At 38.1% G+C, this 16534-nt stretch overlaps 2 protein-coding genes and 1 long non-coding RNA gene across 6 annotated transcripts in view; 2 read left to right on the top strand and 1 right to left on the bottom strand.

The window, feature by feature from the left end:
* The window catches only part of PACRG (parkin coregulated), a 514394-nt gene extending 501040 nt beyond the window's left edge, over positions 1-13354 (bottom strand). For 2 of the 4 annotated variants that reach the window (XM_026015954.2, XM_072766634.1), the window contains exon 1: positions 12868-13299. In XM_026015954.2, the coding sequence (XP_025871739.1) occupies positions 12868-13023 (156 nt within the window). In that variant the 5' untranslated portion in view covers positions 13024-13299. Of the gene's footprint in view, positions 1-12867 lie in introns of all 4 variants that reach the window. The other 2 variants (XM_026015953.2, XM_072766627.1) reach the window with 2 other exon arrangements.
* Positions 13355-13375: 21 nt separating this feature from the next.
* Positions 13376-16534, top strand: part of PRKN (parkin RBR E3 ubiquitin protein ligase) — a 1279940-nt gene continuing 1276781 nt past the window's right edge. The window contains exon 1 of the mRNA XM_026015949.2: positions 13376-13624. Coding sequence (XP_025871734.2) covers positions 13618-13624 — 7 coding nt within the window. The 5' untranslated portion in view covers positions 13376-13617. The remainder of the gene's footprint in view (positions 13625-16534) is intronic.
* Positions 14617-16534, top strand: part of LOC140599951 (uncharacterized) — a 68356-nt gene continuing 66438 nt past the window's right edge. Inside the window, exon 1 of the long non-coding RNA XR_012003037.1 lies at positions 14617-14747. This is a non-coding gene — a long non-coding RNA (uncharacterized lncRNA). The remainder of the gene's footprint in view (positions 14748-16534) is intronic.

The raw sequence follows: 16534 nt of genomic DNA on the forward strand, positions 1-16534 counted from the left end.
TAATAAAAAGTTATTAGCACAGTTAAAAACATTACATTCATGACTTTTGGAAATGAAATACTGGAGTAAATATACTGCTGTTTTTTAAAGAAAATGATGAGAGGAGGTCTTGTAAGGATGTGCAAAGTGAGAAAACACTGCAACACTTCTAAGAGCAAGCATGCAAAGAGAATAGGAGAAATGATACTGTCTATGTTACTTTGTATGACTCTATTACCATGCTGTGTTCAGCTGTGTTAGTATACTTTTCATTCAGCTGCTCTTACTTGGCACAAAATATGAACAACATGGAGAAAAATATACATGAATCCCCTGATTTTACTGACATCATTCTATTTGTGAACTGAATATGCACCCAAAGGCATAACAGAAACAAGCACTATAACAGAAAAGCCCTTGTATAAAGACAATGCGAAGCACATTTCCTAAACTTTAATATATATATTAAATGTATATAAATATATATATTATATATTTATATAATATTATAATATATATTTATATAATATATATTTTATTATATATTTTATATATTATATATAATATATATTACATATTATATATTTATATATTTATTATAATATATTTATAATATATATTTAATATAAATATAAATATATGTTATATATATTAAATATATATATTAAATTATATATTTAAAATATATAAACTTTTATATATATATATACACACACACACACACATACACACACACACACACCTATACATTGCTACAAAAATGTATGGATGCACTACATATATTTGAGAATGATATATATAAACTATAGGATTCTGGTTACCTGAGGATGGACGAACAGAAGGGTGGAAAAGGAATGAGGACGTAGCTCTTTTGGTAAGGTTTCGTTTATTTTTCTATATGATCAGAGATTTACTTAAAAGAATATGATGGGGGGATCCCTGGGTGGCTCAGCAGTTTAGCACCTGCCTTTGGCCCAGGATGTGATCCTGGAGTCCGGGGATCAAGTCCTGCGTCAGGCTCCGGGCATGGAGCCTGCTTCTCCCTCTGCCTGTGTCGCTGCCTCTCTCTCTCTCTCTCTCTCTCTCTCATTATGTCTACCATGAATAAATAAATAAATAAATCTTTGAAAAAAAAAAAAAGAATATGATAGGACACCTGGGTGGCTCAGTCAGTTAAGCATCTGACTCTTGATTTTTTGCCTCAGGTCATGCTGTCAGGGTGGTGAGATGGAGCCCCATGTCCTGTTCAGCTCTGACCTCAGCATGGGGTCTTGTTCCTCTCCCTCCTCCTCCCCCCTCCCTCCCTCCCTATATTAGAGAGTGAGCACTCTCTCTCTAATATAAATAAATAAGTAAGTAAATAAATAAATAAATAAATGAAATCTTTAAAGAAGATGTTATTATAACAAAACATTATTTATTAAATCTAGATCAATAGATGCCTATGCCATTATTTTCTAAACTCAGTTTTGTATATTATTAAAATGTCATCTAGAAGATTAAACGGAGGGCAGCCTGGGTGGCTCAGCGATTTAGCGCCATCTTCAGTCGTGATCCTGGAGACCCGGGATCGAGTCCCACATCAGGCTCCCTGCATGGAGTCGGCTTCTCCCTCTGCCTGTGTCTCTGCACCATTTTCTCTCTGTCTCTCATGAATAAATAAATAAAATTAAAGATTAAATTGATAAAAAGTTAAAATTTTAAATCAACATTCTGGATATGATTAATGGGAAATATTAGCCTCAACAGTTTCTAGACATATTATCAAGTTAAAATTATTAAAATTGAGTTATGTTGGTTAAATATTTTCTAAAATCTGGGTATCATGTATAACTAAAAACAAGCAAAAAAGAATAATACAAATCAGCAGGGAATAGAGTATTTCTTAGTAAATGTCTTCAGCAAAAATGAATAGATATGTGGAAAATAGTTTTGTTTTGTTTTAGATTTTATTTATTTATTCATGAGAGGCACAGAGAGAGAGAGAGAGAGAGAGAGAGAGAGAGAGAGGCAGAGGGAGAAGCAGGCTCCATGCAGGGAGCTGGATGCAGGACTCCATCCAGGGGCCCCAGGATCACACCCTGAGCTGAAAGGCAGATGCCTATCCACTGAGCCACCAGGCATCCCGGAAAATAGTTTTTTGAGATCTTTCCATAATATTATGTTCCCAAATGTTCTGAACCGCAATTAAAGACTAATTAAATCAACCCCAGAAGAATTAGAAAAATTAAACCAGAATCTTGGAGGATGAGGCTCAGGAATGAGGAATTTTTAAGTTCCCCAGGTGATTCCAATTTGCAACCTGAGCATGATGGCCTTAGATGTTTCCATCCATTTCTTAAATATGTATCATGAATGGGTTTCAGAGGTGCTGACACATAGATCCCTACAATGTGCAGCAGGTTGGGGCAAGGGGGGGATGGCAGGCAGGGCCTGGGGTAGTTAGTCAGAACCTTTAGGCCTACTGTTTAGGACAGAAGAGTGGAACAGGCATAGTTAAGTCTTGCAGATGGTGGTAAAATACAAACTTCCTCTATGACACTTTATAAAATCAACAGCCATCTTGCTCGGGTCATAAAATGAACTGATCACAACCAGAGCTAAAACAAATATATACAGTCTATGCTCTCCTATTGGCATTGTAAATTCTATTCTTGGATCAAAATGGATCACCAAAAGCCTAAATACATGTACCATAACAATTTAATCTTATGCAAAATCAAATTCTTCAAGATTCATTTTAATATCACCTACTTGCCCCTCACTGAAATCTTTTATGTATTAAATTTGGTGCTATAATAGTGAAAGGGAATATAAGGGAAGGGAGAAGAAATGTGTGGGAAATATCAGAAAGGGAGACAGAACATAAAGACTCCTAACTCTGGGAAACGAACTAGGGGTGGTGGAAGGGGAGGAGGGCGGGGGGTGGGGGTAAATGGGTGACGGGCACTAAGGGGGGCACTTGACGGGATGAGCACTGGGTGTTATTCTGTATGTTGGCAAATTGAACACCAATAAAAAATAAATTTATTATAAAAAAATTGGTGCTATGTTACTTGTAAAAACAAAAGTGTAGGTATGTTGTGCTGCATACATTTAAAATGCTACCTATCTATATGCTGCTTATAAGAGACTCACTGTAGATCTAAAAACACACACATACTGAAAGTAAAGGCATAGGAAAAGATATTTCATGCAAATGAAAATGAAAAGAAAGCTGGTATAGCCTAATACTCATATCAGACAAAATAGACTTTAAAACAAAGACAATAACAAGTGACAAAGAAAGCATTACCTAATTATAAAGGGGTCAGTCCAAGAAGAAAATATAACATTTATAAATATTTATGCACAGAACATAGGAGCACTTAAATATATAAAGCAAGTATTAACAGACATAAAATCAGAATTTGAGAGTAACACAATAATAATAGGGGACTTTAACATCAGACTGATATCAATGGATAGATTATCTGGAGAGAAAATCAATAAGGATAATGATCTCAAGTGACCCATTAAGCCAGATATACTATCTATATCTATATCTATATCTATATCTATATCTATATCTATGTCTTTTAATCCAAAAAGCTACACATTCATTTCAAGTATACATGAAACATTCTCCAGAATGGATTACAGGTTAGACTACAACACAGGTCTCATTAAACTTAAGAAAACTGAAATTAGATCAAGCATCTTTTCTGAACACAATGGTATACAACTAGAAATCAATTACAAGTAGGTAACTGGAAAACACATACATATGTATACACATGAACACATGGAGGCTAACCAATATGTTGTTATGTAACCAACAGGTCAATGAAGAAATCAAAAAGGACATCACAAAATATCCTGAGACAAATGAAAATGGAAATACAACGTTCCAAAATCTATGGGATGAAACAAAAACAGTTCTAAGTGGGAAGCTCATAGCAATACAAAACTACCTCAAGAAAACAACAATAAAAAATTCCCAAATTAACAGCCTAACTTTGCGCCTAAGAAACAGAAAAAGAACAAAACTCAAAGTTAGTACAAGAAAGGAAATAATAAAGATCAGAGTGGAAATAAAGAGGGGCTAAAAAGACAATAGAAAAGATCAATGAAACTAGGAGCTGGTTCTGTGAAAAGATAAAATCAATAAACCCCTAGTCAGACTCATCAATAAAAAAGGAAGACTCAAATAAAATCACAAAGGAAAGAGAAGTTACAATTGATACCACAGAAATATAAAGGATCATGAGATTACTACAAACAATTATATACCAAAAAATTGTAAAATCTAGAAGTAAGTTTCTAGAAACACACAATCTTCCAAGATATGCCAACAAAAGCTAAATTGAGCAAACAGAATTGCATTAAACCAAAAAGGTTTCATGCAGCAAAGGAAACCATCAACAAAAAGAGAAGGCAACTCATAACTAGAAGACATTTGTAAAACACATATGAAATAAGGAGGGTTAATAGCCAAAATATCTAAAGAACTTATATAACCTAATATCAACAAAAACAAAAACTCAAAACCTCAACTAAAAAATGGGGCAGAGGTCTTGAATGGACATACAGATAGACAAGGGATTGAAAAGCTGCCTTTTTTATGATAACAGGTATATAATGTTCACTTCTGAGCAGCCAATGCCAAGAAGCTCACAATGAATCTGAATATCATCTATAAATTCACTGACCCTTACGAATAGCAAAATTGATTCTCCTTTTCTTTAGTTCAGGCCTTCTAGGTTAATTATATTTTTTTTCATTGTTTCTCTATTGTTGCTTCTATTTTTGCTTCTGATAACTCCAATTTATTTTCAATATTTTTTTAAAGATTTATTTATTTATTTTTATTTATGATAGACACAGAGAGAGAGAGAGAGAGAGAGAGAGAGAGAGAAAGAGGCAGAGACACAGGAGGAGGAGAAGCATGCTCCATGCTGGGAACCAGATGTGGGACTCAATCCCGGGACTCCAGGATCGCGCCCTGGGTCAAAGGCAGGTGCCAAACCGCTGAGCCACCCAGGGATCCCCTCCAATTTATTTTCAAAGCCTTGTGTCTTACTGTATATGCATCCCATTATCAGACTGTTGAACTTAGTTGAGGAATACTTTACAAACAAATAAATAAATAACACATTTTAGGTAATTTTTTCATACATAGTATATATTTTTAAGAGAGGGATGAGGGCAGCTTGGGTGGCTCAACAGTTTAGTGCTGCCTTCAGCCCAGGGCATGATCCTGGAGATTCGGGATCAAGTCCCACGTCAGGCTCCCTGCATGGAGCCTGCTTCTCCCTCTGCCTGTGTCTCTGCCTCTCTCTAATTCTGTGTTCTCTGCCTCTCTCTCTCTCTCTCATGAATAAATAAATAAAATCTTAAAAATAAAAGAGAGGGATGAAAGTCACAAGAGAATGGAAAGGGGATGCCTTAGTGGTTCAATCAGTTAAGGTCCAACTCTTGGTTTTGGCTCAGGTCATGATCTCAGGGTCATGAGTTCAAGCCCTGAGGTGGGCTCTGCACTGGACATGGAGCCTGCTTAGGATTGTCTCTCTCCCTCTGCCCATCCCTCTCCCCCTTTACTCCTACCAGCTCATTGCACTCTTCCTCTCTCAAAAAAAAGGGTGGGGAGGATGGAAATGAAACATAGTGGGAAACTATACTTGGAATACATACATTTAATAAATGCCTTATATCATGTAAAATAGAATATGAAAAATAAAAAATTACTATAAATAAGCCAAATCAAGTTATGAGAAAAATACTCAAAAATCTTGAAAAGATACCTCAGAAAAGAGAATAAGCAAATGATCAATACATATATTTTAAAAGTTTTAATCTTCATTAGTCAGAATAAACATTAATAGTAAATTCCCAATGAGATAACATCATACACACACTATAATACCTAAAATGCAAAATAAAGTGGAAGCAATTAGACGATAGAGCAAAACTTACTCTCATATAGAGCTGGCAAGAGTTTAAATATGAAAAATCAATTTGGAAAATAATTTTGATATATTGGGGTACACATACACATACCCCAGGACTCGGAAATTCCCAGGAATACATCCTTGGACATTTATACACATGTTCTCCAAAACCTGTATCAGAATTTTCCTAGTAACGCTATTTGTGACAGTCCTAACCTAGAAGTCACACAAATGCTCATCAATGGAGGAACAGATAAATAACATTCTATGGGCACACAAAAATACTACACAGGAATAAGTATGAGGGAATTATAATAATAATCAGTAATGTGGGTGAATCACACGTTACAGTTACTGATTTTAGGATTCCACATATGTAAATGAAAATCTGTTGTCAGAAGATTTAAATTGGGATTATGTTTGGGCAGTAACTGAAAGAGGCCCCATGAGGCTAATAATGTTTCTTATCTGGGTGCTGGACCAGTGTCTTTGGTTTAATATTCATCAAATGATACTTATGTTTGCATGTGATGCATCAACTGAAGTCTAAAAAATAAATAATCAATAGGGGACTGGTCCAAGTCAGAAATATCTAGAAATCTCAGTTTCATTCCTTGCTGTACCATTAATAAGTATCCTGAAAGCAGAACAACAACAAAATTAAGTTGTTTGAGATTTATATGCTAGCTGAAGAAAAACAATTTTGCTTTGCCTTCTCATAACATGGGGAGGAATAAAAATGACTAGCCCTATCATATATTAAAACATATAAAAAGCTACTATACTTAATATACATATAACATTACTAGATCATTCAAATTAAATGGGAAGATATTTTATATAATTTAGTTTAACTATATGTGAAGCTTCATGTAAGAACCCGCTGACCAGGGCAGCCCTGGTGGTGCAGCGGTTTAGCGCCGCCTGCAGCCTGGGGTGTGATCCTGGAGACCCAGGATCGAGTCCCACATCCGGTTTCCTGCATGGAGCCTGCTTCTCCCTCTGCCTGTGTCTCTGCCTCTCTATCTCCCTCTGTGTCTCTCATGAATCAATAAATAAAAATATTTTTAAAAAATGAAAAAATAAAATTATAAGAGACTTTGACAGGGATAAACTAAAATTTTTAGATAAGAGAAAGCTTTTTTGAACCTTACCACTTTAACACTTTACAGTGAGCATGTATAACTTTTATAATAAGCTAATTAAAATATGGCTAAAACATTTGTATGTTATTCTAATTCCTACATTTTTTTTTAATTTTTTATTTTATTTTATTTATTTATGATAGGCACACAGTGAGAGAGAGAGAGAGAGGCAGAGACACAGGCAGAGGGAGAAGCAGGCTCCATGCACCGGGAGCCCGACGTGGGATTCGATCCCGGGTCTCCAGGATCGCGCCCTGGGCCAAAGGCAGGCGCCAAACCGCTGCGCCACCCAGGGATCCCTAATTCCTACATTTTATTTTATTTTATTTTATTTTATTTTTAAAGATTTTATTTATTTATTCATAAGATGCAGGGAGAGAAAGAGAGAGAGAGGCAGAGACACAAGCAGGCTCCATGCAGAGAGCCTGACGTGGGACTCGATCCAGGGTCTCCAGATCATGCCCTGGGCTGCAGGCGGCGCCAAACCGCTGAGCTACCAGGGCTGCCCCTAATTCCTACATTTTATAACACCATTAGCATTTTCTCAAAGCTGGTAATTCAAAGATGATTATCTCATTATAATATAAACAATGGTCATTCATTAATCCATTTGACCAAAAAAAAAAAAAAAAAAAAAAGCACCTCTTATGTGCCAGGAATTCTTCTAGAGCTAGAGATGCAGCAGTGAGTAAAATAGTAATAATTCCCTGCCCTCAAGGAGCTTCCTATGTAGTAGAAGAAGACACAGGATAAACTAAATTGGTATTAGAGGGTAGTCAGTAATTATGGAAAAATATAAAATGGAAAGAAGATGAGTATGCTGTAGCAGAGATGAAGAGATTATCAAGATGTTGAAATTTTAAATAGTCAGGGAAACCTTCAATGAAAAGTTAATTTTTGATTAAAAAAAAAGAATAGAAAGAACAGGAGATGGTGATATGTAAGCAGGAAATGCATTTCCACTAGAGGGTACAGGAAGGAAAAAAGACTGAGCCAGCCAGGCAAACGACATATTCAAGGAACAGCACAGAAATTACTGTGGATGGAACAGAATGAGTGACAAAGAAAGCACTAAAATATATACATAAAAAAGCAAAGATGCCAGCTTACTTAGGACCTTACAGTAGGGTCAGAACTTTAACTTTCATTTTGAGATGAGGGGCCACTGAAGGGTTTGATATAATGAATGCCACGATCTGGCTGAGTTTTCAAGGGATCTTCTGAGCTCCTAAATTGGGGGAGGGTGGTTTAAAAAAGAACCCAAACTAAAGACATGTAACAATTACAGCAACAAAAAAGAGAAGATGAAACATGAAGGGTAGATTTCCTGACCTTTATTCCTCAGGTATTTAGTGAGTACACTGTTAGGTGGTTAGGATGGAAAAAATTGGTTAGCCATGAGTTCTGCACTCCCAGGGAATTTATAGGAGATAGAACATGAGCCAGAGTAACTTTAATACACAGTAGAAAACAATGAGCTAAGGAAAACTTTCCATCTTGGTTGATAAAGAGGGAGATGTAGGAGGTCATCTTGAAGCAGTTGGCATTTTAGCTGGCTACAAAAATGAAAGCTCCTTGAACAGCATGGGTTTTGCCTTTTCCAGACTTCTCAACTGCCAGTACCCAAAACAGTGCTTGGCACAGTCAGTGATCACTAGATATTTGTTACATACTGTCTGAATGAACTTGGGTGTGCAGATAGGTAAGGGGAACAATATAAGTAAAATCACAACAAGGAAGTCTTAGAGTTAAATTTCATGGAAGGATATGAGAATAGCAGGAGATGAAATGAAAACCTTAGAGTAGGGTACATCACAGAAGAATTTGCTGATCCTGTGGAGGTACCATTGATGAGAGGGAAATGTACTGGAAAGATGAATGTAATAATACTGATACATGATTGAAGCAAAGAACCAATTGATGGATGGAAGTTAGAGACCAGTTTGGATGATATCGTGAGAACCCAGACAAAAGGTGATGAGGATCTCAATTAGTTTATTATCACTTGATCCCCTCATCATTAGTACTTCTACTCTACTGAGTCAGTATTTGTGACCCTTACTACAGAGGTGTATTTACAGGTACTATAATTATTTTACTTGTCTGTTTCCTTTTCTTTACTAGCAATAGAGCATATTTAGCACTGGTGGTGGACACTTATAATCACCCACTGATTTTCCCTTTTCCCTTTATTACACTAATAAAATGCTTCAAGTTCCAGCTGCACATAGAGCTACCAGTCAGAGACTCCATTTCCCAGCCTCTCTTGCAACTGGATGTGGTCATAAACTAAGTTTTGGCAATGGATATGAACAGAAGAGACAAATGCAACTTTTGGGAAATGCATTCCTAATGAACCTGCTTGTCTCCATTTCTTCCCATATCTTCTCATAGGTTGCTCCTTACCCATTTTTCTGTCCCCATGCCTGAAGTAGGTGTTGGAGATTATGTCCTTTTGCAACTATATGACTTTCTTAGTCCTTTTCCTAATAAAAGAGGTATAGGGACTGGGATTTCCTTCAAGGGTCAATTTTTCATAGGGTTTTATAAAAAGGGAAAATGTAGGCCTATCACCAAATTTTGGCCAGTGGGATGTAATGAGAATTGGGTGCAGTGTCTGAGTCATGCCTCTAAAAGGAAGCTCTCTGTTTCTTCTTTCCTTCTTTCTGGGGGTAGTGATTTGACCCTGGTAGTGGTGAGTCCACCTTGACCCAGGGCATCACCCTACAGGACATAAAGCAAGAATATACAAGCAGTGCCCAACAAACTTGGACTTATATGTAACGGAAACAACTACCATCTTAGTTAAACTAATGTTATTTGGTCTCTGTTATAGCAGCCAAATAGGTATCTTAATACATACTCTATAAATATTGACCATTACCACTATCTGTTGAATGAATATATGATCGGTAAGTATAAACATCTCTATATAAATAATGTAATATTAAGGAATTATTTCTCCCATTCCCCTAAACTTTGAACATAAAACATCTATAGTCTATTGAAAAGGAAATCTATGGTATAAAGCTTCAGGTGAAGTCAACTTCTGTATCATCATCAGTTTGGGTTCATATCTTAACTTGCTTTATGCTAATGTGTATTAGCACAAAAATTATCTACTGTCAGTTGAGATTAAATCAATACAACACTGACCTATTGGTTTCTGGTTGTAAGTTCTAACATACCATGAAACAAGGCCTATAAAGGGAAAACGGACTATGAAATCTTCAAATTCTATATGTCTTATCATTCTTTTTAGGCAAATGTAACAACATGAATTTGGAAATTAGTCTGATTTCAGGGATTTTATCCATGTTTGTTGTCATACAGAATGCAACAACAATTTCAAGGAAGTAAAGGAAGACCAATATTTGACATTAGGTCTTAAAAACTAGCCATTTGTGTTTATTTATTATTTTATAATTTTTTGATTCTTATACACAGACTATGACTATTTAAATAGAGATTTCTGTTTGTATAGTCCACCCGATCTAATCTGTTTATTATCAAGTGTATACATTTATGTTACTAGAGCGCTCTCACAGAAACACCAAGAGAGCCCACAGAACTCGTTAGGGGTTAGCTGTGTATGTCTGTTGTGGAAGTACACTGGAATGGTGACTTGTTTAATTAGGAAGTGTTTGAAAGAGGCAATTGAAGGTGAGCCCCAACACCGGAAATATGATTTGGGTGTCAGCTTTGGGACAGGGGTTGTGATTAAGAAAAGCTGGAGACTGGCACATTATTTTCTGAATAGAAATAAGCCTTAAAAAAAGAGATTGAGCTATTTTGACTTTTTAATGCCAAAAGGTTTATACTGTTGAAGACAGAAATGGAAATGTGAATATTGTATATAAAAAGGAAATGTTTTATTTCCTATACGAGTAAAGTTCTTTTGTATAAACGGTATCTTGTGTTAGTTTTCCTTGGAGTACTAAGGATCGGGAGTTTGTTTTGCTGATCCCAAATCTTCAGAACTGTCTGTGTTAGCAAGTTCTTAGCTAACACAAACAAACAAACAAACAAAACTAAGAGAGATAGAGTTGCTGAATAAGTAGATGATGCTTGCATTTATGAACTGCAATTTCCCACTAAATGAAGTGAAGGAATGACATAACCTGTTTTGAGAATCCTCATGGAAATACAGATACCACACTAAGACTTTTCCTAAAAGCACAAAAATAAGAAGATATTTAACTCAGATAAGTTGTTTATAAAGAAGGCTGCTTCATGGTCAATGTTTTTTGTTATTTTAGTTTTGTAAGCATATTTACTACATTTGGTAATACTGGAATACTTAATTTTCCAGGAAACTATGGCTTCAGGTATAAGGCTATGTTAAAAAAAAAAAACATGATTATAAACATAGATTTAGAAAAAAAGAGAGAATCTGACTCACTTTCTCCATGAACAAATATAAAATTGACAAAAATGACCATGATAATAACTAGAAATATTGTGTAGAATAAAAAAACAATTAGCTTGAATGGTTATGGTATTCTATATTGCTGAGAAACGAGTCATCTTGACTCCTATGACCACCTATTCACGTGAAAAACATGCAAAAAGATTGCCACTATAGCAAGCGGGAGTTTTAGTCTATTTGCACAAATTTTCACTATTGTAAATCAACTGACACACAATCCAATAATCCAAATATCATTTTGTGTACTGATATGGCGATATGACCTAGGGATCTGGAGGTAATCTGTTTCATTCATATAGGTAAAGGATGGGGTTTCAGAATAAGGTATTAGACTTGCAACATTTATGCAAAAGAAATAATGTGATACTGTAAAGCAACACTATTCATTTAACATAATGAGCTGCTATACAATAAGTCAGATGTTCCCAGAGTGTAAGTTATATAAATTTGAAAGCTGCATTTATTATTAATATCTCATTCCCAGACAGGGGCTTGCTTAATCAGTCAGTAGTAAAACCTGGCTTAGCATACCAAATTTAAAGCTGTTTAACAAATATGAAAGTTAAAAAAAAGTAAAAAAAAAAAAAAAAAAAAAAAAACAAATATGAAAGTTGCTTTTTTTTTAAACTATCCTGCTTGTAGCTAAATCACTTGTGTGCATTTTAAACCATCCCCCCCCATAGTATGGAGAATATTTTATTTTTGCTACCACAAGTAATAGACATCAAAATACAAATTATAGTAATAGTTAGAAATACTTGAACTTAAGGCTTGGACTGTTTAAAACTTATCATCATTCAAAAGGTCTGGAAATAGACCTTCCTGTTACATTGCCTATCCGAACTCTAACAAGCTGATATTATTTTGTAAGAAAGAGGCTTGTTAGGGTCAACGCAGGGATGCTCTAAAATTCCTTCGTTTGAACTGATGAGAGTTCCTAACTGTAGACGATTTAACGAGTTTATGCTTCCAGGTGTACATCAGCACATGTCAAATTCTGCAAGAGCTTATGATCTCTAAGAACTCGCCTTCTAGAAGGACCTTTGCTGAGTGGGGCTCGATTAGGAATCGATACGTAAAGAGGCTCTTTAAAAAAAAAAAAAATCGTGTCAATAGTTTTAAGAGTACCTTGGCGTGGTCTAGAAACCATGGGTTAGGAGGAAGGTGCTTGTCAGTGGGTAAGAGTGCCTCACGTGCCCAGGATCCTTCCTGACACCCCAGCCAGGACCTCCTCACCCTGCTGGGCGCCGTCTGCAGAGGCGCCCCCCCTCGGTGCCGCAGACCCCCCAGGACACGGATTCAGGATCCATCCCTGGCCGGCCAGCAGCTATCGCCTGCTGTCCCCTGATCGGAGCGAGTGCATATTCAATGCAGGGTCACTTACGACTGAGTTTTTCATCATGGCTTTGACTGTGAAGCCCTCAGAAACCAGGGAGTGAGGCTGGTGCACCGGGAGCGGCTGTTGCGCCAGCAGCTTGGTCCTCTTCGGCATCTTGTCTGGGCATTTGTTTAAGCTCAGGGTCTCTTTTTCTGCCACCATCTTCCTAGAAAATGTCTCGTTCTCATAAAACGTGTAGTAAAAGAATCAGTGGGTTTTACGCATGTGAGAAGGAGTTCGGGGGGGAAAAATGTAAAAAGGCGCGTTACTGGTAGAAATTCAACCCCTCGTAGTGCCCAGGTTGATCCAGATGTTTGGCAGCTCCTAGGTGAGGGGAGTTGACGGAGGGGAGGGGCGGGAGGAGGGAAGGACCGTGGCGAGAGCCGTAAGAAGCTTCCAAAGGTAAGCCTCCCGGTTGCTAAGCGACGCGTCAACACTGCGGCCCAGTGGCCCAGTCCCCCCGTGACGTAGCACGCTTCCTGGGCCTGAATGCGGAGAGGCGGCGGAAGGCGGCGGGCGGAAGGCGGCGGGCGGAAGGCCGACGGCGGCGCGATGGGAGAAACTACGCTGTCAAACTACGACTCCCAGAAGGCCCCTGGCTGCGCGTCGTCCGCGCGTGCGCATTCCGACAGCCGGCCCCAGGGAGGCAGGTGCTGGAAGATTTAACCCCGGAGCCACACTTGTGGGAGGCACGGGCGGGCGCCGGTGCGGGCGTAGCCCCCTGCGTGCCCAGCAGCCTCCACCTGCCTAGTGACCATGATAGGTACGTGAGTACCTGCCAGGTACAGCCTGTCAGCGCCTCCTCGCCGGGCCTCGGCGGACAGGGACCTCCCCCCCGCCCCCAGGGTGTTGGCCGGTGTCAACTGTCAGTGTCAGGACGGCCCTGTCCGCCGGCCCTCGGCCCGCGCTGCGCGCTTCCCGGTGCCCGCCGTGGGCCGGGGGAGTAAGTGTGTGTGAGCTCAGCCCCCGCCCCGCCCCGCCCCGCCCGTGCTCGGACAGCTCGCCCGGCAGACAACTTCCCCGGGGGCCCGGCGTGCGCGCCTGCGCCTCCCGAGGTGGAGGCTGGGGCGCGCGTTCCCACGGCGAGCGCCCCGCCCCGCCGCGCCCCGCCGGACTCGGGGGTCGGTTTGCAGGCCCCTCACGTGCACCCCCGCCCCCGCCCCCGCCCCTCGGGGGCTGCCTCCCCGCTAGGGACGGATGGGAACCGCCGCCTGTGGGACTCTTTCCGGGGAAACCCTATACCAAAGCTTTCAGCTCTAGTGGAAGGCACCTGCCGGGATGGTTAGGATTCAGAGACATTCCTGCAGAGGGACTTAAACCGCTCGCTCCCGCGATTTTTCCTTGTAGGTCTGAGATGAAAGAATCTAAAGAGTAACAAGGATTAAGTATTTGCATAATGAATTATTAGTTGACACAAAATGACCTGGGTGCATATTTATGATGAAAGCTTTGGAAATGGTTTGTGGTAATTGTTTATAAACACTGTGATGTGTAAGTTTAGCAGAGTTTCTCCCTTCTAGGGTGTTACGCCAAAAGTTTCCTCCCCCTCCCCCTCCTCTCCGTCCTCCTGGTCCTCCCCTCCTCCCTCCTCCTCCCCCTCCCCCCTCCTCCTCCCCCTCCCCCCTCCTCCTCCCCCCTCCCCCTCTCCTCCTCTTCGCGGTAGTCTTTGAAATGAGTGGAAATACACAGTATGATTAGAAACCAATGTTATTTGGGGCGCTTATTATGACAGAAGCTTACTTTAGATTGTGTATGGAAGATTTGGTGACCCTATTTGGAGATTATTCCTGATGAGTACCACTTAAATAACAATTTTGATTGCATCGAGTGCATCTGAAGTCAGAAATGGTCAGTCCAGAAAGAGGAGAAGTGGATTTTTAAAATACGTAAGTTTGTATGCACTGATAGAGTCTTAAGTCTTTTATTTAGGAAAATTAACGTTAAAACGTAAAACATTCTACCCAGAGAGAGAATCATGCCAGTGATTAACTGATGCTGTCTTTGCAGCAATGATAAAACCTAGGGATGTTGTCCAATTTTTCTCACCTTTCTAGCACGGTATGACTTTTGGTGAATGACTTTTGAAAGTCATCCAATGAAGAAATTTTTCTTATAAATGAATTTTTTATATAAACTTTTATGAATCTTTTGAACCCAACTTTTACATATAATCCACTATAAACAGCTCTGAATGGAATCAGAAAAACTAATAGAAGAAATTTTTAAAAATCCATGATGTCAGCATTTTACAGAAAAAAATTATATTTTATTTGAAGACAATTATAAAATTTTATTTTAATTCAACTTAATTTAGTGTATGCTCTTAAAAGAAGCAAGTTTATAGTAAAGCTATATTAAAGATAGGGACTTAAGATCTAAAAATCACAATTCTAAATTGTTATCTAATAAATGACTATATAAGAACTTTGAAAAAAACTTTGGTAGGATGAACTATGTTTAGGGAATTTAGTTTATTTGGGACTTAGGGACATAAGACGGAAGAGTATGATCTTTGGATTTGATGATTAGACAGTTATTAGTAACTTGTAATTACATGGAGAATATAAGGTAGATTTTAAAAGGTGTTTTTTCTTATACTCCAGTTGTTGTTTTACATAGTGCAAATAAATGTGTATTGCAACATAAGTACAACATGCCCCATCCCAAGAAAGGTACTTTACATATAAAAACCATGTGGACAGTGTGCAGTACATTATTTTATACAAGTAATTGCAATGCCTAATTCTGTTGGTGGGCACTTTTTGATAAAAATCTTAATTGCCAGTTTTGGACTTGTATTGGTGAAGAGAGTGTGTGGAAAGGTAGGTGAAAGTGGAGGCAATTAAAAAGGAGTTTTAGAGTGATGGGTTTCCTGTTTCTGTGAATAAACCTCAGAGCCAGGAAAGGCATTATTGTTTATACCTAGTAATAGGCTGGAGATCAAAATATACATCAGTATATTTTTTTTTCCTGTTAAAGACATTGTGCTACTCAGAACTTGCCTGTTTTATGCTTGTGCTCTCTTTAATTGCTATACCCTCTTTAATGCAAATAGTACTCTTCCATTTTACATAAATCTTGGCTTACTTTTGAGGAAAAACAACAGTAGGAGTAAAGGGGATTGATTGTTACCCCACTACGAGTAGAATTAACCTTCCTTTTTTGTTCTTAAAACCTAGGATTCCTTCTTCGTACAGAGACTGTCTCAAAAGTACTTATATTTCTCACTTGAATTATGACTGATATGTTAAATGCCTGGCCCAGACAGTCATAGAAACATAGTTTAATTGATTATGACTTTGAGAAGTATGGAGTAGGACATCAAGATATCATAAAGCACAATAGAAAGGCATAAGAAAATTCTACTTAGAAAAATATAATTTTTGGTATCATTAAAAACATTTTCACTCTTTTAAAAATTAGCAATTTAAAATTGAATTTTAGTAGCGATATTTGTGGTATATCCTAATTCCTATAGAACTAGATTTAGGTAATGAGTAGTATCAGATATTAAAGTGTGGGGATCTGTATACAACAGTGTTGCCAATATTGAAATTCAAATTCAGTGTCTCACTCTTTAAAGGTTTTTTATTTAAAAAAATAACAATTAGAACATAGTCACATTTATATGTTGTTTAAATTATCTCTTAGGAAAAAACCTATATCCACCTAT

This window comes from Vulpes vulpes, chromosome 1 (genome assembly GCF_048418805.1).
Source record: "Vulpes vulpes isolate BD-2025 chromosome 1, VulVul3, whole genome shotgun sequence".
Lineage (NCBI taxonomy): Eukaryota > Metazoa > Chordata > Mammalia > Carnivora > Canidae > Vulpes > Vulpes vulpes.